A 25,299-nucleotide genomic window follows, 5' to 3' on the forward strand; every position below is an offset into this window, starting at 1 on the left:
CGGTGCAAAATCTTTGTAATTTCATTAGGTCCCAGTGGTTAATCTGTGGTTTTATTGCCTGAGCAATTGGGGTTGTATTCAGAAAGTCTTTGCCAAGACCAATATGTTGAAGGGTTTCCCCTACTTTTTCCTCTAGCAGTTTCAAAGTTTCCGGTCTGATGTTATTAAGGTCTTTAATCCATTTGGACTTAATTCTTGTGCATGGCGAGAGAGAAGAATCTATTTTTATCCTTCTGCAGATATTTATCCAGTTTTCAAAACACCATTTGCTGAAGAGGCTGTCTCTTCTCCAATGAGTATTTTTGGCATTTTTATCGAATATCAGGTGGCTATAGCTACTTGGGCTTACATCTGGGTCCTCTATTCTGTTCCACTGATCTACATGTCTGTTTTTGTGCCAGTACCATGCTGTTTTTGTTACTATGGCTCTGTAGTATAGGGTAAAATCAGGTATGGTGATACCCCCAGCCTCTTTTTTGTTGCTCAGTATTATTTTAGATATTCGAGGTTTTTTGTGATTCCAAATGAATTTTTGGATTGTTTTTTCTATTTCCATGGAGAAAGCCTTTGGAATTTTGATAGGGATTGCATTAAATGTGTAGATTGCTTTAGGTAAGATTGCCATTTTCACGATATTGATTCTTCCAATCCAGGAACAAGGGATGTTTCTCCACTTTCTAGTGTCTTCTGCAATTTCTCGCTTGAGTGTTTTAAAGTTCTCATTGTAGAGATTCTTTACTTCCTTGGTTAGGTTTATTCCAAGGTACTTTATTTTTTTTTTGATGCAATTGTGAATGGGAGTGATTCTCTGATTTCATCCTCTGTGTGTTTGTTGTTAGCATATATGAAGGCTACTGATTTCTGTGTATTTATTTTGTATCCTGCTACATTGCTGTAGGTTTTGATCAGCTCTAACAGCTTGCTAGTAGAGTCTTTGGGGTCCTTTATGTATAGAATCATGTCATCTGCAAATAATAACTTGATTTCTTCCTTTCCAATTTGTATCCCTTTTATGTGTGTCTCTTGCCTTATTGCTATGGCTAAGACTTCCAAAACTATATTAAATAAAAGTGGGGACAGTGGACACCCTTGTCTTGTTCCTGATTTTAGTGGAAAAGCTTCCAGTTTTTCCCCATTTAGTAATATGTTGGCTGTAGGCTTGTCATAAATAGCCTTTATTATATTGAGATATGTTCTTTCTATTCCCAGTCTCTGGAGGACTTTTATCATGAAGGGATGTTGGATTTTGTCAAATGCTTTCTCTGCGTCTAATGAGATGATCATGTGATTTTTGTCCTTCAACCCGTTTATGTAATGTATTACATTTATAGATTTGCGTATGTTGAACCATACCTGCATCTCTGGGATAATGCCTACTTGGCCAGGGTGAATGATCTTTTTGATATACTCTTGTATTCTGTTTGCCAATATTTTGTTGAGAATTTTTGCATCTATGTTCATGAGGGAGATTGGTCTGTAATTTTCTTTTTTTGTTCTATCTTTGCCTGGTTTTGGTATCAGGGTGTTGCTGGCCTCATAGAAGTAGTTTGGTAGAATTCCTTCCTTTTCTATTTCCTGGAAAAGCTTAAGAAGCAATGGTGTTAGCTCTTCCTTAAAAGTCTGGTAAAATTCAGCAGTGAATCCATCCGGGCCTGGGCTTTTTTTAGTTGGGAGATTATTGATAACTGTTCGGATCTCCATGTTTGTTATAGGTCTATTTAAGTGATTAATCTCATTTTGATTTAATTTAGGTAGGTCATATAGATCAAGGAAATCATCCATGTCTTTCAGATTTTCATACTTTGTGGAGTATATGCTTTTATAGTATGTCCCTATGATTTTTTGAATTTCTCTGTAATCTGTTGTGATGTTACCTTGTTCATCTCTGATTTTATTAATTTGTGTCTCTTCTCTCTTTCTTTTGGTCAGATTTGCTAAGGGTTTATCAATCTTGTTTATCCTTTCAAAGAACCAACTCTTTGTTTCATTAACTCTTTGGATTGTTCTTTTTGTTTCTATTTCATTAATTTCTGCCCTAATCTTTATTATTTCTTCCCGTCTACTGATTTTTGGTTTGCCTTGTTCTTCTTTTTCCAAGGCTTTAAGGCGAAGCATTAGGTCGTTTACTTGCGATCTTTCTAATTTCTTAATATAGGCACTTAAGGCTATAAATTTACCTCTTAGAACTGCCTTCATTGTGTCCCAGAGATTTTGGTATGTTGTGTTCTCATCATTTGACTCTATAAATTTTTTCCTTTTTGATTTCTTCATTGACCCATTCATCATTTAGTATTGTATTGTTTAGTTTCCATGATTTTGTGTATGCTCTATAGCCTTTCTTGCTACTGATTTGTAGTTTAATTCCATTGTGGTCAGATAGAATGCAAGGAATTATTTCAATTTTCCTGAATTTGTTAAGATTTGCTTTGTGTCCTAATATATGGTCTATTTTAGAGAATGTTCCATGTGCTGCTGAAAAGAATGTATATTCTGCAGCCTTTGGATGAAATGTCCTGTATATATCTGTTAAGTCCATTCCTTCTATGACCTCATTTAGTCCAGATGCCTCTCTGTTTATTCTTTCCTGGGATGACCTGTCAATTGATGAGACTGGGGTGTTAAAGTCACCCACCACCACTGTGTTTGGTGTTATCTGTGACCTTAGTTCTAATAGTGTTTGTTTGATGAATTTGGGAGCCCCCATGTTAGGTGCATATATGTTTAGGATTGTAATGTCCTCCTGTTGGAGTGTGCCCGTTATCAATATAAAGTGACCTTCCTTATCTTTCTTGACTAACATCGGATTAAAGTCTACCCTGTCTGATATTAGGATAGCAACCCCTGCTTGTTTTCTAGGCCCATTTACTTGAAACACCGTCTTCCAACCTTTCACCCTAAGGTAATGTCTATCCTTTGTAGAAATGTGAGTTTCTTGGAGACAACAAATTGTAGGATCCTGCTTTTTAACCTAGTCTGCAAATCTATGCTTTTTCGTTGGGGCATTGAGGCCTTTGATATTAAGAGATATTATTGAAAGGTGTCTATTTATGTTTGCCATTTGTGTGTGTGTGTGTGTGTTTCTGGTTCTACCTGCGCTCTCTTCTGTTAACTAGTATTTGAGTATTGCTTGTTTTCTCTAGGTTCCTTATATGTGTGCTTTTCCTTTTCTTCAGCATGGAGGATTCTATCAAGTATTTTCTGTAGAGCTGGTTTTGTCTTCAAATACTCCTTTAACCTGCTTTTGTCATGGAATGTCTTTATTTCTCCATCTATTTGAATGGATAACTTTGCAGGATAAAGTAACCTTGGCTGACAGTTGTTATCTTTCAGAACTTGGAATATATCACTCCAAGCCCTTCTGGCTTTAAAAGTTTGTGTTGAATAATCTGCTGTAATCCTGATGGGCTTGCTTTTGTAGGTAACTTGATTTTCTTTCTAACTGCTTTCAATATTTTCTCTTTGGTGTGTGTGTTTGGAAGTTTGATTATAATATGGCGAGGAGAGGTTCTTTCTGGGTTTTGTCTGGCTGGGGTTCTAAAGGCTTCCTGTATCTGCATTGGCACCTCTTTCCCAATTTGGGGGAAATTTTCTTCTATGATTTTGTTGAAGATGCCTACTATGCCTCTGGAGTGGAATTCTTCTCCTTCTACTATGCCCTGAATTCTTATATTGGATCTTTTCATAGTGTCCCGAATATCTTGAAATTCCCACTCATACTTTTCTATAAGTTTGTCTTTCTTTTTGTTGGACTGCATTAGGTCTGCCACCTGGTCTTCTAGCTTAGATATTCTGTTCTCTCCCTCATCCATCCTACTGGTGAGATTTTCTACAGAGTTTTTTATTTCATTAACTGTGTTCTTCATTGCTAGTAATTCTGACTGGTTTTTCCTTATTATTTCTATTTCCTTTTTTATGTCTTGTATTGCCTTCTTTATTTCATTAAATTGGTGTCCTGCCTCTTCTTTGATTCCTTTGATTTCCTCTTTGATTTCTTCTTTGATTGTTTTCATGTGTTCTTTGACCTCTTTGAACATATTTATAATCATTCTTTTGAACTCTTTCTCAGGCATTTCCTCTAACTCTTTCTCACTGGAGGACATTTCTGATACATTAATACTTTTAGGTGGATTTATATCGTCTTGCTTTTTAGTGTTTCTTGTGTTATAATGTATATATTTTTGCATCTTGGATTAAGTTAATGCTTGGATTTTCTAGCTAGCTGTGTATTCTTAGCTGTATCAATTGATTTGATGTAATATATTTTCAGGGTAGGACCTTAAGGTGTTAGGTGTGGCTCTTAAGACTCTCAGAGTATCTACAAAGACGTTCTTAGGGGTTGAGTTTCCCTGCTATAGGAGTATTCGAGCAGGCTGAGTGGAATAAAATACAGGTAGATTCTAAAATTTAACTAAACACTGTACACATTCAATCAAAAACAGCCCCGAGTATGTATGCAAGAGTAGTTATTATAACGACCAGATCCTCTATCAACAAAGAGGTTAAGATTTCTGGTCTGTTGAGGGATCCAAGTCAGCTTGCGACCAAGTGGGACACTTCCCTGGTGCAATCCCAGTTACCTTGGATGATTTTGGTCTCAGTAAAGTTGCTGCCTGGGTCATCGGGCTGCTGTTCTGATTTCTGGAGCTGGACACTTGCTTTTCCTGCGGGGCAAACCGAGCTGCTGCTGCTGCCTCTGCTGCTGCTGTAGCTGCCACTGCTGGAGCCACCAGTGCTGCTGAAGCTGCTGCTGCTGTGTCCACTGCCACTGCTCCCCCTGAAGCTGCTGCTGCCGAGTCTGCCGCTGCTGCCACTCCTGGGTCTGCTGCTGCTGTGGCTGCTGTTACCGGTGCTGGAGCCGCTGATGTTGCTGCCAAACTCTGCTCCTGCTTGGGTCCCGCTGTCAGCCCAAGTTGGCGTGGCCTGGTCCCGGGTCGCTGCTCTGTTCGCTGGAGCTGGGTTCAGGCGGTGGGGGAGGGGAGGGAGCCGCGGCTGCTCCGGTTCTCTCGCTGCTCCACGTGTTCTTCTACCTCGCGGTCTGCTCCTCCGCTGCTCGCTGCTGCTCTCCCCTCACGTTTCCCGAGTTGCGGAGAGCGCGGTGTGAGGGGAAAATCCCGCACCTGGCTTTTCCTGTGGCTCGAGCCGAGTCTGGCAGATTTCTGGTGTGCCAAGGCCGTGGCGGTTGGCGGAGCTGCTGGAGCCGCTTTTCCCACCCGTGCAGGCTCTGGATGCTCTGGAACTCTTCTACTTCTCCGCTGCCGCTTCAATTTCCTATACACCTCACTTTTTAGTAAAAGTGTGTATTTTGCTGACTTTTTTTGGTCTTTTTCCCCCCTAGGCTGCTTTGGCGTGGTACCTATGCCGCCATCTTCTGTTTTGTAAATTTTGAAAAGATGTATATTTTTATTTATTGACTTGAGAGTGAGCAGGAGAGACAGAGAGAGAGAGAATGGGCTCACTAGGGCCTCTAGCCACTGCAAATGAATTCCAGATGTATGCACTAACATGTACATCTGGCTTACATGGGTTGTGGGCAATCAAACCTGTGTCCTTAGGCTTCACAGGCAAGCACCTTAACCACTACGCCATCTCTCCAGCCTCATGTTTTGTAAAGTTTGATTTACTTACTTGCAGGTGTGTGTTTAAGTGTATGGGCACACCAGGGCCTCTTGTTGCTGAACTCTGGGCACATGCACCATCACTTTTTGTTGCTGGGCTTATGTGTGCACTGAGGAATTGAACTTGGGCCTGTAGGCTTTTCAAGCAAGTGCTTTTAACCAATGAACCATCTCCCTAGCCCTTTTTTTTTTTCTTTTGAGAAAGAATCACACTATGGAGACCACGCTGGTCTCAAACTCACAACCCTCCTTCAGCTTCATAGGTGCATGAACCACTACATCCTGTCTGAACAGATTATAAATTCAGCATGTGTCTGGATTTTGTTTGCAGTGGCTGGAGGCCTCGTGTGCCCATTCTCTCTCAAAAAAAAATAAATAAAATATTTTAATTATATAAAAACATTTTTATAATATTTTATAATTCTAAAAAATGTAAACTTTCTTTTTAAAGTCTTTAAGTAATTATTGTGAAATTGCTGAACTTCAGAGAAGCAAGGACTTTTAATTCCACCTTGTATTAGCTTATTAACTGCAATATTAAAGAAGATACAAATAAAATTAGCCAAAGAAAACATCACAGGGGAGGAGCATCAAGCTACAGAGAAGAAACATAGCCCTGTGGATAAGGACACAAGTATCTAATACCAGACTGCCTGAGATCAAATTCTTTATTTAGTAGCTATATGACTTTGGACAAGGTACTTGGCCATTTGGTTTTATTTTCTTCATTTGTAAAAAGGAAAACAAAATAATACCTATCTATAAAATTCCTAAGGATTAAATAAGTTCATACAAACTAGTAAATCAATTAACTCAGTAATTTTGGCTATCAACATTTTCACTATTTTATCAGTTAAGCAGATTCTGAACAATAGCCATAAGTTCTAAAATCTAGGAATACTTGTTAATAAAAATACAGCCCAAAACTCACAAGCAAAAATATCAGTAAAGCACAGAAGAGAGAAATTACACTCACAGAAGAGAGAAATTACACTCACAGAATTAAAGTGTAGATTTACACACAGCCTTGACCCAAAGATGGTCAGGATAAGGAGGAGCCAGAATTCAAAGGATGAAGGTGAGAGGATTAGAGTCAGTCAGACCTCGAAATTCAGATCTGGACCAAAAACAAGACGTCAAAAGGTTTACTGTGTCTGTAACATACAAGGAAAACATACAATTTAAGGTCTGGAGGAATAGGTCATCTCCTGTGAGAGAGCATTATAGTTCAATCCCCAGGTCCCACATAAACAGCTAGGCATGTCTGTAACTAGTCCCACAGGGGAGCTGAGACCTGAGACTCAAAAGAGCTCTGAGGACAAAAATAAGAAGAGAAATGAAAAGGCAAGCTCCAGGGTCAGTAGGAGACTCCTGCTCAAGTCTGAAGATTGATGGAGAAGGACTTACTGTTTTCTGCGCCTGCCGCTGCAGGTGAGCACACTCACTATAGGCAGGCACACGGGCACATGCATGTGCATACACACACACACACACACACACACCAAATGACACACACACACTTGTAACCCATCACTTGGGAGGTGGAGACAGAAAGATCAGGAGTTAAGTAAGGGCCAGCCTCTGCTACATAGCAAGTTTGAGGCCAGCCCAGGCTCTATGAAATAATATGTCAAAAAACTAAAAACAGGGCTAGAGAGATGGCTTCATGGTTAAGCACTTGCCTATGAAGCCTAAGGACCCCGTTTGAGGCTTGATTCTCCAGGACCCACGTTGGCCGGGGGCACACGCGTCTGGAGTTCATTTGCAGTGGCTGGAGGCCCTGGTGCGACAATTCTCTCTCTTTCTATCTGCCTCTTTCTCTCTCTCTCTCCATCGCTTTCAAAATAAATAAATAAAAAGTATACCAAAAAATTTTTTAAAAAAACCTAAAAACATTCAGGGCTGGAGAGATGGCTTAGTGGTCAAGGCATTTGCCTGAGAAACCTAAGGACCCAGGTTCAATTCCCCAGTACCCATGTAAGCCAGATGCACAAGGTGGCGCATGTGTCTGGATTTTGTTTGCAGTGGCTGGAGGCCTCGTGTGCCCATTCTCTCTCAAAAAAAAAAATAAATAAAATATTTTAATTATATAAAAACATTTTTATAATATTTTATTCATATGATGTTTCTGCCTTGCTGCAGGTCCACAAAGGAGCCAGCCAACCAGGAAACCTCTACATCATCAGCCAAAATAAACCCTTCCTTTCTGCTTTCTGTTTTAAATTCATTACACACCTTTGTGTTTATTTACTTATTGTATTTATTTAAGAGAGAGAGAGAGAAAGAGGCAGATAGACAAAGAGAAAGGGAATGCCAGGTCCTTCAGTCACAGCATACCAACTCCAGACACATGCACCACCTTGTACATCTGGCTTACATGGGTCCTGGGGAATCAAACCTGGGTCCTTTGGCTTAGCAGGCAAACGTCTTACCTGCTAAGCCATCTCTCTAGCCCCCTGCACCTTTCTTTTTAAACAAACAAAGTGTTTATTTATTTGCAAGCAGAGAGAGAATGGATGAGTTGCCAGGGCCTTCAGCCACTGCAAGTGAACTTAGACACATGCACCACTTTGTACGTCTGGTTTTATGTGGGTACTGGGGCATCAAACTCTGTCATGCTTTACAAACACGTGCCTTTAACTGCTGAGCCACTTCTGTGGCCCCTTCTTCCCTATTTTCTCAGATATGTTGTCACAGCCACAAAAAAGTGACTAACACAAAATGGGTTAGTTTTGCTCTACTCAGACTTTGTAAATCATTTGCAGAATGTGTTACTAATGTCAGGCTTCACTTCCAATGGTTCAGTATATCCTAGGGAGGGCCAGTCACCTGCACTTTTTCAGGTGAGCCCAGGTCATGTTTTAGAAAACACTGTAGAGTCTGACATAAAACAAAAGACAAATCAGCCAAGAGAGACAACCTGTGCAGATCTCTCCATTCCTGTCATTCCAGTTTACTCAGGGAGTCTAGGTGTGTTTTTTAAAGTCTTTTATTATTTATTTGCAAGGAGGGAGGGAGAGAAAGGGAGAAATGGGCATACCAACGCTTCTTGCCACTACAACTGAACTCCAGATGCATAAGCTATTCTGTGCATCTGATTCTATGTGGGTACTGGCAAACTGAACCTGGGCCATCAGGCCTTGCAAGCAAGGCTTTTAACTGCATTCATTAAAAAAAAAAAATATTTATTTGAGAGGGAGAAAGAAACAGATAGAGATAGAATGGGCACACCAAGGCTTCTAACCACTGCAAACCAACCCCAGACACATGCACCACCTTACGCATCTGGCTTATATGAGTAGCAGGGAATCGAACTTTCGCAGGCAAGCGCCTTAATGACTTCCCAAAGCACCATCTCATTCTAGGCCAGGCTGCCCTGGAATTCACTTTGAAGTCCCAGGCTGGTCTCAAACTCACAGTGATCTTCCTACCTCTGCCTCCGAAGTGCTGGGATTGAAGGTATGGACCACTATGTTCGTTCAGCTTTTGGAGGTCTAGGTTTAGAAGCTTTTGTTTTGTGTTCCTTTTAGGAATTGAGTGTTTTTTATTTTTTTCCCCCACCTCCCCCCAGGTAGGGTCTCCTAGCACAGGCTGACCTGTAATTCACTATGTAGTCTCAGGGTGGCCTCAAACTCATGGTGATCCTCCTACCTCTGCCTTCCTTCCGAGTGCTGGAATTAAAAGTGTGCACCACCCAGCCTGCGGGTGTTTGGTTTTTGCTTGTTTTGTTGTAAAGTTTCTGGAGAGGGCCTGGGGAGATGGCTCAGCGGTTAAGGGTGCTTGCTTGCACAGACTGCAAGCTTACGATTCAATTTCCCAGCCACCAACATAAAGCCAGAAAGGCATTCGACTGTAGTGGCAAGAGACCCTGGTGCACACACACACGCAAATAAATCAGTTTAAAAATACACTATGAATACCAGTATCTACAATGCATAACATCAGAACAAACTGCTCACCTTTAGCAATAGAGCAAAATTACTCTGCAGAGACTTGGTCACACCACTTTCATACAACTTCTTCCTCAGGTGGTTTTCATTCACACTCCCATCACCAGGCTGATACCTTAATAATGACTTCAGTATGGTTTCAAAAGGGTCGGCTAAAACAGACAAATTAAACAGTCATCCAATAGAAAAAAACATCCAAATAGAGGAAAGAGATCAAGGAAGTAAGAGTAAAAAAAAAAAAAAAAAAATCTGGAAAAACTATCCTGGCTCAGAATTCAACTGGAAGTCACTACTTACACTAACTTTTCATCCTACATGACTATGACACAAAAGTCAACCCCAAGCCCAGTGTGGTGGCACATGTCTTTAATCCCAGCACTCAGGAGGCAGAGATAGGAGGATTGCTGAGAGTTCAAGGCCATCCTGAGACTACATAGTGAATTCCAGGTCAGCCTGGATAGAGAGAGACCGCCTCAAAACAAAACAAACAAACAAACAAAAGTCCAATTCCCTCTCCCTTCCTCTCTAAAACATAAAAAAAGTATAATGAAATAAGTTAAAAACTAAAAAAACCAAAAAACTATCCCTATCCAATAACATTGTATTGTTCTTCATAGACACGTTTTCCTCCAGGATAAGCAGGGACAAAGGGTGACTGACCCGTCTTATTGGGGTTGATGTGCTGCTTGAGCGCGTCCACAGTGCCCAGGCTGACCACGAGGCGCCTGCCAAACCAGAAAGAGACCACAGGCCCGAACCGTTCATGCAAGTTAACCAGGAACTCATGCAAACTGCCACTGTTCACAATGTCTGGAAGATTTCCATCTCTGATAAAAACAATGTTTAACAAAATCATCATTTTAATCCAAAAAATCAGGAAAACCACAGTTGACCTGAGTGAACAGTCAGCAGATGACAAAGGTTCATGACATGTAAATAACTGAAAACCCCAAACCCTATTATGGTGGGCATTGTTTCTATAGTTACATTTAGATGTGGATTTTTCTAAGAATTCAATACACGGCAAATAAAATGCACACCAAATAAAAGCCACACAAGGAACACCTGATAGACTCTGGAGAATTTGTCCACTTCTGTCACACTTCATTCTGACATGAACACTAGACACTATCACTGACCCACCAAAATCTTTATTTATTTTGGATATATTTTTTTTTTTCCTGTAAGGCAGGGTCTCACTCTAGAACATGCTGACATGTAACTTACTCTGTCGCTCCAAGTTGGCCTTGAACTCACAGAAATCCTCCTGCCTCAACTCTCCTAGTGCTGAGATCAAAGGTGTGCACCACCATGCCCGGTTTGTGTGTGTGTGTGTGTGTGTGTGTGTGTGTGTGTGTCAGTTATTTTCTGCTTTCCAACTATATTTAAGTGACTTTATCTTCTTAAAAAGTAATTATTAGCCAGGCATGGGGACGTATGACTTTAATCCCAGCACTCCGGAGGTAGGAGTGGGAGAATCACCATGAGTTCGAGGTCATAGTGAATTCCAGGTCAGCCCAGGCTAGAATAAGACCCTACCTCGAAAGACCAAAAAAGAGAAATTATTTATATATATGCATGGGGGCATACTAGAGTCTTTTGCTGCTGCAACTAAATGCCCATCCAGCTTTCCAGGGTGACTAGGGCACTGAAGCCAAGCCAGCAGCCTTTGCTAGCAAGCGCCTTTAATTCCCAAGTCATCTCCCCGGCCTCTCATTCTATCTTGATTCTGTCCTTCTATTTTCAGCTTTCTCTGGCAAGGGGAAAGGACAGCAAATAATGGTCTTGGTTTATACAGCTCTCCTTTCAGTTCTTTTAAAGTTTAGGTTGCATGCCCAGAGGGAAATTTCAAGTAAACAGAAGAATTAAATGAGTAGTCTAAAACTGAGGATATAGTAGCTCAGTGATATAGAACTTGCTTAGCATGCTAGAGGCCTTGGGTTCTACTCCTAGCCCTAATTAAAAAAAAAATTAAATACACACACACACACACACACACACATACATACATGATGGAAAAAACCAAACCCAAAACAAATGACTTACTTTTCTTCAGTTGGTGTAATCCCTGGAATTCCTGCAGCTTGTCTGGAAGCCTTAAGGAAAAATTTTCAAAAATAATTTAGTATAAGGAATTAGCACATATCTCAACAAGTCAGGTATACTTAAAAAAGACATCTGGGGCCAGAGAGATGGCTTAGCAGTTAAGGCGCTTGCCTGTGAAGCCTAAGGCCCCATGTTCGTTTCCCAAGGACCCACATAAGCCAGATGTACATGATGGTGCATGTGTCTGGAGTTTGTCTGCAGTGGTTAGAGGCCTTGGCACACCCATTCTCTCTCTCTGCCTCTCAAATAAATAAACAAACAAAATTTAAAAATCTGTAAGATGTTAAACAGTAGATTTTTAATTCACCTGTATCTAAGGGATTATTTCTACATTAAAACATCAAAAAGTGAGTTCTCCTGCAACAGGAAATGAAGGGGGAATGCCGAGGGTAAAAGGTTTAAATGAGGATGGGTGGCAAGAAGACAAAGGAGAGAAGGGGGAAGAGGCAAAAGGTTTCAATTTTTTAAATATATATATATATATATATATATATATATATTTTAAAATATTTTATATTTATTTGACAGAGTAAAATGGACAAGAGAGAGAGAGAGAATGGGCATGCCAGGACCTCCAGCCACTGCAAACAAACTCCAGACGCATGCACCTCCTTGCACATCTGGTTAACATGGGTCCTGGGGAATCAAACCTGGGTCCTTTGGCTTTGCAGGCAAACACCTTAACCACTAAGCCATCCTTTTAGCCCTAACTATACATATTTTATTTGCGAGCAGAGAGAGAGGACAGGTGTAGTGGCACATGCCTTTAATCCCAGCTCTCAGGAGGCAGAGGTAGGGGGATCGCTGTGAGTTCAAGGCCACCCTGAGACTACAAAGTGAATTCCAGGTCAGCCTGAGCTAGAGTGAGACCCTACCTTGAAAAAAAAAAAAAGAGAGAGAGAGAAAGAGAGAGAGAGAGAAAGAGAAGAGAGACAGAGAGAACGGGTACCCCAGGGCCTCTAGCTGCTGCAAACGAACACCAGATGCATGCTCCTCTTTGTGCATCAGGTTTTACGATACTGGGGGATCAAACCAGGGTTGTTAGGCTTTGCAGGCAAGTGCCTTTACTGCTGAGTCATCTCTCTAGCCCAAAGGTTTTAATTTTTTAAAAAGTGTGTTCTTTACACAGATAAGAATTGTTTCAGTATTCTTCCCCTATCAATTTTTTAAATGTTTATTTAATTATTTATTTATTTGAGAGATAGAAAGAAAGGGAGAGGAGAGAATGGGCGTCCCAGGGCCTCTTGCACTAGAAAGGAACTCAAGATGGATGTACCACTTTGTGCATCTGGATTTACATAGGTACTGGGGGATCACACCTGAGCCATCAGGCTTTACATGCAAGCATCTTTAACCACTGAGCCATCTTTCCAGTTCCCCCATCAATGCTCTAAAAGTATTCTAAGAATGTAATATCTACACTATATCAATTAATACATAGCATGCCCATTTTGTTGCTGTTCTGAGTCTATATATGGTCCTGTGGCTATTAAAAAAGAAATCAGGGCTGGAGAGATGGCTTAGTGGTTAAGGAGCATGCCTGCAAATCCCAAGGACCCCGGTTTGATTCTCCAGGTCCCACATTAGCCAGATGCACAAGGGGGCACATGTGTCTGGAGTTCATTTACAGTGGCTAGAGGCCCTGGCACACCCATTCTTTCTTTCTCTCTCTCCTTCTCCCTCCCTCTGTCTCAAATAAATAAAAATAAAGTGTTTAAAAAAAAAAAAGAAATCCCTGACCATGCTTACAATACTCTCATTCCTAAAATAAATATGTTGTGCCTAGTCAAAGAATAAATAAAAGGTGCAATGGCTCAGATCTCAAATCCTAGCACTCAGCAGGCTGGAGTAGGGGAATTTCATTTAATCTCAGACTATGCACCACACCAAGAGCTGGTCTCAAGAAACAAGGGTTATCTTACTCCAGGCCCCTTCCTTCCTACCTCTCTCCTCATTCTCTGCTTACTGGCTGCCATGAGGTAAACAGCTTTGTCCTGCCACGCCCCTCTACCATAGAGCTGCCTAGCCCCAGACTTAAAAGTGATGGAGCCAGATGACCACTGACTGAAAACTGCTGAAACCAGGAACCGCAATAAATCTTTCTTCCTTTCAGTTGTTTATCTGTTATTTTGTCACAGTGATGAAAAGGTAACATAGGAAGACATAAGACTTGAATTTAAAACACAAGTCTGGGGCTGGAGAGATGGCTTAGCGGTTAAGCGCTTGCCTATGAAGCCTAAGGACCCTGGTTCGAGGCTCAGTTCCCCAGGACCCACGTTAGCCAGATGCACAAGGGGGCACACGCGTCTGGAGTTCGTTTGCAGAGGCTGGAAGCCCTGGTGCGCCCATTCTCTCTCTCTCCCTCTATCTGTCTTTCTCTCTGTGTCTGTCGCTCACAAATAAATAAATAATTTAAAAAAAAACAACAACAACAAACAAACAAACAAAAAAACACAAGTCTGGGGCTGAAGAGATGGTTTAGCAGTTAAGGTGTTTGCCTGTGAAGCCTAAGGACCCAGGTTCGATTCCCCAGGACCCACGTAGGCCAGATGCACAAGGTGTATGGATCTGGAGTTCACTTGTGGTGGCTGGAGGCCCTAGTGCCCTCTCTTTATCTCAAATACATAACATAAATAAAATATTTAAAAAATTTACCTAATATGGGCTGGAGAGATGGCTTAGCAATTAAGGTGCTTGCTGCCTGTAAAGCCAATGGACCCAAGGTTTTATTTTTAATACTTTTATTTATTTATTTATTTATTTTGAGAGAGGGAAATAGATGGGAAGAGAGAGAGAGAATAGGTGTGCCAGGGCCTCCAGCCACTACACGTGAACTCCAGGTGCATACAACCCCTTGTGCATCTGGCTGTACATGCTACTGTGCAATCAAACCTGGGTCCTCAGGTTCAATTCCCCAGGATCCACCTAAGCCAGATGTACAAGGGGGTGCATGCACCTGGAGTTCACGTGCAGTGGCTAGAGGCCCTGGAAACACATTCTATCTGTCTCTTTCAAATAAATAAATAAGCTAATATATATTTCTTTTAAAAAGTTACCTAATAAAATTATTTTTATTTTTTATTTGAGAGAGAGAGAGAAAGAATTGGTGAGCCAGGGCCTCAGCTACTAAAATCAAACTCCAGATGCTTGTGCCACCTAGTGGGCATGTGCAACCTTATGCTTGCCTCACCTTTGTCTGGCTAACATGGGATCTGGAGAGTCAAGCATGGGTCCTTAGGCTTCCCAGGCTAAGCCATCTCTCCATCCCAAAAGAACATTTTTTGAGATGGGTCTATGACAGGGCTTGAAACTCAAGAACCTCCTTCCTTACCTCCCTCGGTAGCTGGGAATAAGGCATGCTCAGCTCTCAAATTAAATTTTACTCTATTTTTGGTTTGAGTTTTGAATCTGGAAATTCCTACTCGTTGCATTTGTTAAAAAGGAAATGACTTTGAGATATTTTTCCGAAATGAAATCCCACTGTTTCCAGTATATAAAATTTAATTTTCTTAAAACTGAAACCTGCTGGGGAATATAAGAAACATATGTGGGCTGGAGAGATGGCGTAGCTGTTAAGGTGCTTGCCTGCGATTCCCCAGCACCCCCATAAGCCAGATGCACAAGGTGGTGCATGTGTCTAGTTCGTTTGCAGTGGCTTAAGGCCCTGGTGCACCCATCCCCTCTCTCTATCTGCTTCTCTATCTCTCTCTCAAATATGTAACTAAATAAATAGTACTTAAAAAGAATTATATATAAAAGGAAGTATATATGAAAATGCCATAAAACTTGTTACTCTGGAAGCTAATTAAAATATTAAAATATTGGGCTGGAGAGATGGCTTAGCAGTTAAGTGCTTGCCTGTGAAGCCTAAGGACTCCAGTTCAAGGCTCGATTCCCCAGGACCCATGTTAGCCAGATGCACAAGGGGGCGCCTGTGTCTGGAGTTCGTTTGCAGTGGCTGGAGGCCCTGGCATGCCCATTCTCTCTCTCTCTCTCTCTGTGTTGCTCTCAAATAAATAAATAATAAAAATAAACAAAAAAATAAAATATTAAAATATTGCTGGGCATGGTGGTGCACGCCTTTAATCCCAGCACTCAGGAGGCAGAGGTTGGAGGATCGCCGTAAGTTCGAGTCCACCCTGAGACTACACAGTAAATTCCAGGTCAGCCTGGGTTAGAGTGAGACCCTACCTCGAATCCCCCCAAAAACATATATGTTAAAATATTAATTATAAAAAACCTGAGGGGCTGGAGAGACGGCTCAGAGGTTAAGGTGCTTGCCTGCAAACCTAATGACCCTGGTTCAATTCCTTAGTATCCACATAAAGCCAGATGCACAAAGTGGTATATGCACCTGGAGTTCATTTGCCCCAGCATGCTCGTTCTCTCTCGCTTCTGCTGGTAAATAAATAAAATTAAAAAAAAAAAAAAAAACCAAACCTGAAACCCACAGCTGGGAAGACAGCTCAGTCGGTAAAGTGTTTACCTCACAAGCATGAGGACTGAGTCTGACAGTCGGTACCCACATGGTACGCCAGGTGGGCAGCATGCACGCGTAGTCCCAGCACTTGTAAGGTGCAGGGGACTCAGCGGCCAGCCACTCTAGCATACCTGGTGAGCTGCGGGCTACTGAGAGACCCCTGCGTCCAAGGAGGTGGGAGGAATTCAGGAATGACACTTGAGGCTGTCCTCTGGCGTCCATAAACACGTGTGACAGCACACATGTTCACATGCTCACCACACAAATGCAAAACACCCCAACTGAACAACAAACTACAGCCGGTGGAGAGATGAGTCCATGGTTAAGTGGACTTCCTGCTCAAGCACGAGGAGGCTCTGAGAGGGCCTGAGACTGCCCTAGTTCAAATCTCCAGATCCCACCTAAAACAGCTGGGCATGGCCACATGCGCCTATAAACCCGTCCTTGGTGGCAAGGTGGGCAGAGATTCAAGAATCTTCCAAGCCCAGCAGGCTCTTGAATCAGTGAAAGGAGACTCGTGCTCAAAATAAGAGCTGGCACAAAAGCAACGGAGAGGTTCACCTGCCGCTCTACTCTGGCCTCTGCAGTCAAGCGACCCCTTTCCAGACAAGCACACAGGGCACTACAAGGTTATATACATGCACATACCACCCACACAAGCAAAAAGAAACAAAAATAAAATTAAACCCTCTACTGGCACATGAATAATATTTTTTATTTATTTATTTTTCATTTTATTTTATTTGCAAGCAGAGACAGAGAGAAGAGAGACACAGAATGGGTGCACCAGGGACTCTAGCTACTGCAAAGGAATTCCAGCCACATGTGCCACTTTGTGAGTCTGGCTTTACGTGGGTACTGGGGAGTTGAACTCGGGTCATTAGGCTTTGCAGGCAAGCACCTTAACCTCTGGGCCATCTCTCCAGCACCCCCTTTTAAATATATTTAATTAATTAATTTATTTGAGAGACAGGGTGCACCAGGGCCTCCAGCCACTAAAAACAAACTCCAGATGCATATGCCTCCTTATGCATCTGGCTCACATGGGTTCTGTAGAATCAAATTGGGATCCTTTGGCTTTGCAGGCAAATATCTTAACTGCTAAAGCCATCTTAACAGCTTCCTTTTTAAATTTTTAATGGTTTATTTGCAAGCAAAGAGACAAAGAGGAAACAAGAGAGATAAAATTCTTTATAATGGCCACTTAAACTTGTCCTCCTGCCCCACCTTCTGACTATCTGCTCCTCATTCACTACACTATCATCCCATCAGTCGGCCTGCTTGCTGTAAGCATCCCCTCTTCAGGGTTCACCTTTGTTCGTTCCTTTCTTGGAACGCCCCAACCTTCACCTTCTTCAAAACTGCTCAAATGACTCTTATTTTCTTGCCTTTCCTACTCATCTATGTTGTTTTTTGTTTTTTTCTTTGCTTTTTCCAGGTAGGGTCTCACTCTAGCCCAGGCTGACCTGGAATTCACTATGGAGTCTCAGGGTGGCCTTGAACTCACGGAGATCCTCCTACCTCTGCCTCCCGAGTGCTGGGATTAAAGGCGTGCTCCACCATGCCCAGCTTTGTCTTTCCTCCTCTAAAGTAACAATCCTATACTCAACGCTAGTTCTCCTGGTAATGGAGATAGGACACAGCACCTGGTACATGTCCAGCAAGCTCCAGCACTAAGCCACGTCCCCTTCCCAGTAACATTCAATGGCAACAAACTATATGTTATGTATTTATAGTGCGTTTTCCAGAAGACAGGAATTTTCGATATGGTTTGTTCAGTGTAGTACTACCAACACATGAACGAGGTAGGTACATAACCAGTTAAAAGAATAAACAAGGTGGGGCTGCAGAGGCGGCTCAGTAGTTAAAGAAGCTTGTTTGTAAAGCCTGGGAGTCCAGGGTTCAATACCCCAGTCACTCACATAAAAGCTGTACAGGTGTTCCTTTGTAGCAGCAAGAGACTTTGAGTTCCTGCACATACACACACTTTTTTTTTTTTTGTTTTTTCGAGATAGGGTCTCACTCTAGCTCAGGCTGATCTGGGATTCACTACGGAGTCTCAGGGTGGCCTTGAACTCATGGCGATCCTCCTACCTCTGCCTCCCGAGTACTGGGATTAAAGATGTCTGCCCCCACACCTGGCTTCCCCCCACCCCCAGGTAGGGTCTTGCTCTAGCCCAGGCTGACCAGGAATTCACTATGTAGATTCAGGCTGGGCTTGAACCCACAGCAATCCTCCTGCCTCTGACTCCTGAGCGCTGGGATTAAAGGTGTGCACCATCAAGCCTAGCCTGTGGATCTTTTTTGAGGATGACTCCTCAACAGTTAACTCCAGGCCAGTCTGAGACTACATAATGAATTCTAGGCCAGCCTGGGCCAGAGTGAGTCCCTACCTCAAAAAACAGAACAAAACCGAAACAAAGGCCACCCTGACACTATACAGTGAATTCCAGGTCAGCTTGGTCTGCAGTGAAACCCTACCTTAAAAAACAAAATAAAACGAAAAAGTTAAATATATATATATCAAAGTAACATCCCTGCCACCTGTCTGTGTTGGCCATGTCCAGGCCAGGAGAACTTTGTGGGAAAGCAAGGCAGGCTGAGGGGCGACCTGCCACAGGCCCCGGCTTGCACGGGCCAGCAGCAGACCAGCAGGGAAGGCCAGCGGCACTGGGACACAGCGAAGAGCAAAAGCCGAGTGGACAGAGAGAGGAGCAGGAGGCCGCCACCACCGTGTCCCAGTGAGTACACGGACGTGAGTTAAGCAATACCCAAGGATAAGGATCAGAACGGGGGAAGAGGGAGAGGGGAAGAGAGGAAGATGGGCGACAGACTCACTCCTGTGGTCCAGGCTAGTCCTGAACCCAACAGCTTAGCTGAAGATGGCCTGAAACTCCAGTTCTCCGGGAGAAAGCAGGGGCGCGCAGGCACGTCCGGCTGTGCACACTTGCTTTGGTTTTTCGAGGTAGGGGCTCACTCTAGCCCAGGCTGGCCTCGAACTCACGGCCATCCTCCTACCTCCGCCTCCCCCGAGGGCTGGGACGTTCAAGGCGTGCGTGCGTGCGCGGACGCGGGCGTTCGGTGAAGGTCCCGGGAAAGGGGGATGACAAGGACAGGCGGTGACAGGGGCACCGGGATGGGGTGCGGGAGTAGGGACCGGCAGCCCGTCTGCCTCACCCCGGAGGGAGGCGGCTCCCGGGGAAAGGCGCCCGGAGCTGCTCCGGGACGTGGCAGACGCGGGCGGAGGCCGCCGCGAGCACCGGGCCGGGGCCCGCCCTCCCCCGCCCGGCGCGGCGTCACGTGACCCTGCCCTCCCCGGGCCCCCGCGGGCGCGCCGTTACCGGGCAGAGGTACAGCACGGCGGCCACCAGCGCCAGCAGGAAGGTCACGGCGAAGATGGCGAAGTCCAGCATGGTGCCGCGCCTCGGCTGGCGGGCCTGCGGCGGCCCCCCGAGGGATGGGCGCGGCGCGGGGCGGCGCGGGGCGGCGCGGGGCGGAGGCTCCGGGCGGGCGCGGGGCGAATGGGCCGCCGGGGGCGGGGCGGGGACGTGGCCCCGGAACAGGCCGCGGGCCGCCGCTGGGGGCGGTGGGCGAAAGCCGCTCCCAAGAAACGTTTCCGTGGCCCTGGCCAAGCTTACAGGTCTTCCCAGTGGCTCTAAACAGGAAAACCTGCCGGGCCTGGTGACCGCACGCCTTCGATGACCCCAGGAGGTAGGAGGATGGCTGCGAGTTCGAGGCCAGCCTGGGCTAGAGCGAGAGCCTGCCTCAAACACCAAAATCATCATCATAACAATTAGAATATGAACGCGTCTAGACAGTGGCTCTTTTTGTGGAAATTTATGGCCACCTCAGATCTACTGAGGGGCAGAGGGGACAGCGCTGTACTTCCAACAGTCCTGGCAGCGGTTCTGTTATCACACATTTAAGGTGAGAACTATGACATGAATTAACAACTCACCCAGGGAGGTGTCCAGAGATTTAACCACAATGAGATGCTGCACGTGTCTCAGAAACATTCTCATAAATGTGGTTTTTCAGACTTCGGTGGCCGACTGTGCAGCCGGGGGCAGGATTCCTGGCTCTGTTAGCCCTGCTTGTCAGTAAATTCCTTAAATTTGCTGTCTTCTAGGTAAGATGGTGAAGATTTGGAGGTGGAGATAGAGCTGTGTTGGCAGGGTGCTTGCAATCCCAGCACTGCCCAGGTGGAGGCAGGAAGATCAGAACTTCAAAAGTCATCCTGAACTACATAGAGAGTTCCAGGCCTGCCTGGCCTGAGACCCTGTCTAAAGATAGGTACATAGGTGGGAGGGTGTGTGGGTGGATAGGTAGATGAAGTTGCCTATAGGAATATATTAAATTATATTATGCTAGTTACTGAACACAGCTCCTGGTAAAACTGAATGCTGTTTACTTGTTACCTTTGAGTATAAACATGTTTTATGACCTGAGGAGGTTTAAATGGGCAATGCCCCCTGTAGGCTCATGTGTGATAACCCATCTGGAAGATTCTGTTTAGGAGGTGTGAGGCCCCAGGGAGCTTGGGGTTTCATATCCAGAGGCCACCTCTCTTTGTGTGTCTTGTTTTGCAATGTGATGCAGGCTTCCTACTCCTGCCCTGGGTTCTCCTCCCCGCCCCTCTCCCCCAAACTGTCAGGCAATTCAACCATGATCTCCACAAGCTGCTCCTGCTAGTGTATTTGTTCATAGTAAGGAGTCACTGATGCAAGGCCCTTCTGTGATCCCTGGCTCATAAGTTTCGACATAGATCAAGGCAATGCCTACCACTCGCTGGCTTTCTGTTTAGTAATAAAACCATCCTAAAGTATTATAGATTTTGTAGCTTTCATAACATGGTGTCACAGACAGCAGCTTGGCAGGAAGAAAAAACATTCCACATTGCATTTTTTTTAATTTTTTTTTATTTATTTGAGAGTGACAGACAGAGAAAGAGGGAGAGAGAGAGAATGGGCGCCCCAGGGCTTCCAGCCACTTGCAAATGAACTCCAGATGCGTGCGCCCCCTTGTGCATCTGGCTAACGTGGGTCCTGGGGAATCGAGCCTCGAACCGGGGTCCTTAGGCTTCACAGGCAAGCGCTTAACCGCTAAGCCATCTCCCCAGCCCCCACATTGCATTTTTGAGCTCTTATGATAAATGATTGTTGAATAAGCATGTAACCTACCTTGCTGAAAAAAAACAACTCTTGTGGCATTTTTTAAATAAAAAATACATAGTCATACACTGTTATGTAATATTTTATTTGGCAGAAACCACTGACTTATTGGAGTTTGTTTTGAGACAAGGTCTGGGTATGTGGCCCGGGCTAGTTTCAAACAGTCCTTCTGCCTCAGCCTCCAAGCAGCTGGGATTGTGGGAATGCACAACCACATCTAGAAAAAGGTCTACATTTAACTCTGTATATAAGTATTTCAAACTGTGTGTGTTTTCAAAAGTTCATTTTTAAGTATCTTATTTAAAATGCTAAGGACATTTCTCAGCCGGGCGTGGTGGCGCACGCCTTTAATCCCAGCACTTGGGAGGCAGAGGTAGGAGGATCGCCGTGAGTTCAAGGCCACCCTGAGACTACAGAGTTAATTCCAGGTCAGCCTGGACCAGAGTGAGACCCTACCTCGAAAAACCAAAAAAAAAGGACATTTCTCATCAAAATGATATTTGAAGTCAACAGGAAAAAATAGTTATTAAAATATTTTATTTGGGGCTGGAGAGATGGCTTAATGGTTAAGGCATTTGCCTCCAAAGCCAAAGGACCCAGGTTCGATTCCCCAGGACCCACATAAGCCAGATGCACAAGGGGGCACATGCGTCTGGAGTTTGTTTACAGTGGCTGTAGGCCCTGGCGTGCCCATTGTGTCTCTCCCTCTCTCTCCCTCATTCTCTTTCTCTCTCTCTCAAATAAAGAAATAAAAATAAAGTTTAAAAAATATTTTATTTATGAGAGAGAGAAAGAGAGAAATGTGCATGCCAGGGTCTTTAACCACAGCAAATGAACTCCAGACACATGGTCCACCTTGTGCATCTGGCTTTACATGAGTACTGAGGAATCAAACCCAGGTCCTTAGGCTTTGCAGGCAAATGCCTTAGCTGCTGAGCTATTTCTCCAGCCCCTGGAAACAATATTAAATTTTTTTTTTTTGAAGTAGGCTCTTACAAGTCACTATGTAGTCTCAGGCTGGCCTCAAATTCACAGTAATCCTACCACCTCTGCCTCTTGAGTATTGGGATTAAAGGCATGGACCACCATGTCTAGCTTTAAAAATATTTTATTTGCAAGCAAAGACAGACATAGAGAGAGAGAATGGGCATGTCAGGTCCTCCAGCCACTGAAAATGCACTCCAGAACTTTGTGCATCTGGCTTTATATGGGTACCGGGGAATAAAACTCAGGTCTTAAGGTTTTTCAGGCAAGCGCCTTAACCACTGAGCCATCTCTCCAACCCTCGAAACAGTTTTGTTTTTTTTTTTTGTTTGTTTTTGGTTTTTCAAGGTAGGGTCTCACTCTAGTCCAGGCTGACCTGGAATTCACTATGCAGTCTCAGGGTGGCCTCGAACTTGTGGTGATCCACCTACCTCTACCTCCCTAATGCTGGGCTTAAACGTGAGCACCACCACACCCTGCTTAGGACTAGGGATCAAACCTACAGCCTTGACGCTAAGCAAGTGTTCTACCACCCTGGTTGCTAATGTCTTTGTCTAGTGTTAGACTCTGTATTACTGAAACACTGTGCCCTTCCTTCTTTCTCACAGATGCTCCAACTTCAAAGGGCCTCAAATTACAAGTCAGGGCTGGAGAGATGGCTTAGCGGTTAAGCGCTTGCCTGTGAAGCCTAAGGACCCCGGCTGGAGGCTTGGTTCCCCAGGTCCCACGTTAGCCAGATGCACAAGGGGGCGCACGCGTCTGGAGTTCATTTGCAGAGGCTGGAAGCCCTGGCGCGCCCATTCTGTCTCTCCCTCTATCTGTCTTTCTCTCTGTGTCGCTCTCAAATAAATAAATAAATAAAAATTTAAAAAAAATTACAAGTCAATTAATTGAGAACAGTACAGTTCAGAAGGGCTCAGGAACAAAGTGCTTGCACAAGGGTTCAACCCCTGACACTGAAAAAAGAAAATCCTTATTTCCCAGAGGATTGGTGTCTATGGTTCTTGTTATTATATAACTACACTATGCATTTAAAAATACTTTAATCCTTTAATCCCAGCACTTGGGAGGCAGAGGTAGGAGGATCGCTGAGAGTTTGAGGGCAGCCTAGAACTATAAAGTGAGGTCCAGGTCAGCTTGGGCTAGAGTGAGACCCTATCTCAATAAAAACCAAAACCACCCCCCCCCAAAACCCCTAAGCATCTATCTCTTTTTCTTGTGTTCTTCAAGCTCTTATTTCCCACCAGATCCTGCTTAAAAGTAATTTATTTTATTTTTATTTATTTATTTGAGAGCGATAGAGAGAGAGGGGAAAGAGAGAAAGAATGGGCGCGCCAGGGCCTCCAGCCACTGCAAACGAACTCCAGATGCGTGCGCCCCCTTGTCCATCTGGCTAACGTGGGTTCTGGGGAATCAAGCCTCAAACTGGAGTCCTTAAGCTTCACAGGCAAGCACTAAACCATCTCTCCAGCCCTTAAAAGTAATTTTTAATGTATAATGTGTAAATTTTTTTGAGGTGGGGGTCACTCTAGCCTAGGCTAACCTGGAATTCACTATGGAGTCTCAGGGTGGCCTCGAACTCATCACAATCCTCCTACCTCTGCTTCCCAGGTTCTGGGATTAAAAGTGTGCACCACCATGCCCTGCTTATATTTTCACAAACTTTTTGCTGACATCTAGAATTTTTGTCTTGACTATAATGGACTAAATTTCTGGAATACTGTAAGTATTCACATTTCATGTTTTATCTCTTTTAACTATGTACAAAGGAATTAAGTGCAATAATGACATGTGTTGTTGCACTGTGTCAGAAACAAAGGTGGACACGTAAGTACCTGAAATGTCAGAATTTATTCATTAACAATAATTTCACAAGGTATGTGTGTTTCATTCACTGTAATCTACCAAAGAGTACAAATTTCTCTTGATAACTGGCCATTTGTAATCACTGGTTCTTTTATTCTGATCTCCATTAGTTATATTAACTCACAAATCACACGATATTTTACACAATGTGTGTGTGTGTGTGTGTGTGTGTGTGTCTAGGTTATAGAATGACTACAAAAGGGCTAAAGAGGTCTTAGAGTTCAGGCAACTATCTTTAACCACTGAGACATCTTCCCAGCCCCAATCCTTGTTTAATTTTTATTTATTTACTGTGTGTGCGCGCACGTGCGCGCCAGGGCCTTTTGTCTCTGCAAATGGATGCCAGGTACTATGCTGCTTTTGGGCACCTGGCTTACATGGGTAGCTTGGGAACTGAGCTTAGGCAGGCAGTCTTTGCAAGCAAGCACTTGAGGCCTTAGGTTCAAAGGGCTTTCCTGGCGACAAAGAGCTGGCATGGATGCAAAAGGAGCGGCGTTGTGATCAGGTTGGCAATGCTGGCAGAAATCACACAACCAAGAGCAGCTTGTGGGGGGAAAAAAAGGTTTATTTTGGCTTACAGTCTCGAGGGGAAGCTCCTTGATGGCAGGGGAAAACAATTACACAAGCAGAGGATGGACATCACCTCCTGACCAACATCAGGTGGACAACAGCAACAGGAGGGTGTACTCAATGTTGGCAAGAGGAAGCTGGCTATAACACTCATGATCCCACCCCCAATGATACACTGCCTCCAGGAGGCTTTAATTCCCAAATTACCATCAGCTGGGGACCTACCATTCAGAACACCTAAGTATATGGTGGACACCTAAATCAAGGCACAACAAGTGGTCAGATAACATGCCAACAAACTCAGTTGGAAGAGTGGCGCTGGACTCACAGAGCCCAGCTACAGGGTCTTGCAAGGCTGTGGAAGAGCAGGACCTTTGAGGCAAGGTGTAACCAGCCAGAGAGGATGAATGGACTGCTGGCAATTTGAGCAGGCCACATCAAGCATTGGGGTCCCATGCTGAAGTGGAGTTCTTTTTTTTTTTTTTCTTTTTTTTAATAACTTTTTTTGTAATTATTTTTATTTATTTGAGAGCAACAGAGAGAGAGAGAGAGAGAGA

General features: G+C 43.9%; 1 protein-coding gene across 6 annotated transcripts in view; it reads right to left on the minus strand.

The window, feature by feature from the left end:
• Positions 1-19,613, minus strand: part of LOC101611957 (cytochrome P450 20A1) — a 58,215-nt gene extending 38,602 nt beyond the window's left edge. Inside the window, exons 1-4 of one of the 6 annotated variants that reach the window (XM_045148146.1) lie at positions 19,493-19,613; positions 11,612-11,661; positions 10,226-10,392; positions 9,575-9,717 (exon numbers count right to left, since the gene is read on the minus strand). In XM_045148146.1, coding sequence (XP_045004081.1) covers positions 9,575-9,717; positions 10,226-10,392; positions 11,612-11,661; positions 19,493-19,564 — 432 coding nt within the window. In that variant the 5' untranslated portion in view covers positions 19,565-19,613. Of the gene's footprint in view, positions 1-4,577; positions 4,597-9,574; positions 9,718-10,225; positions 10,393-11,611; positions 11,662-18,989; positions 19,106-19,169; positions 19,302-19,492 lie in introns of those variants that run through there. The other 5 variants (XM_045148152.1, XM_045148148.1, XM_045148153.1 and 2 more) reach the window with 5 other exon arrangements.
• Positions 19,614-25,299: the final 5,686 nt, after the last annotated feature.

This window comes from Jaculus jaculus, chromosome 4, assembly GCF_020740685.1.
Source record: "Jaculus jaculus isolate mJacJac1 chromosome 4, mJacJac1.mat.Y.cur, whole genome shotgun sequence".
NCBI classification, from domain to species: domain Eukaryota; kingdom Metazoa; phylum Chordata; class Mammalia; order Rodentia; family Dipodidae; genus Jaculus; species Jaculus jaculus.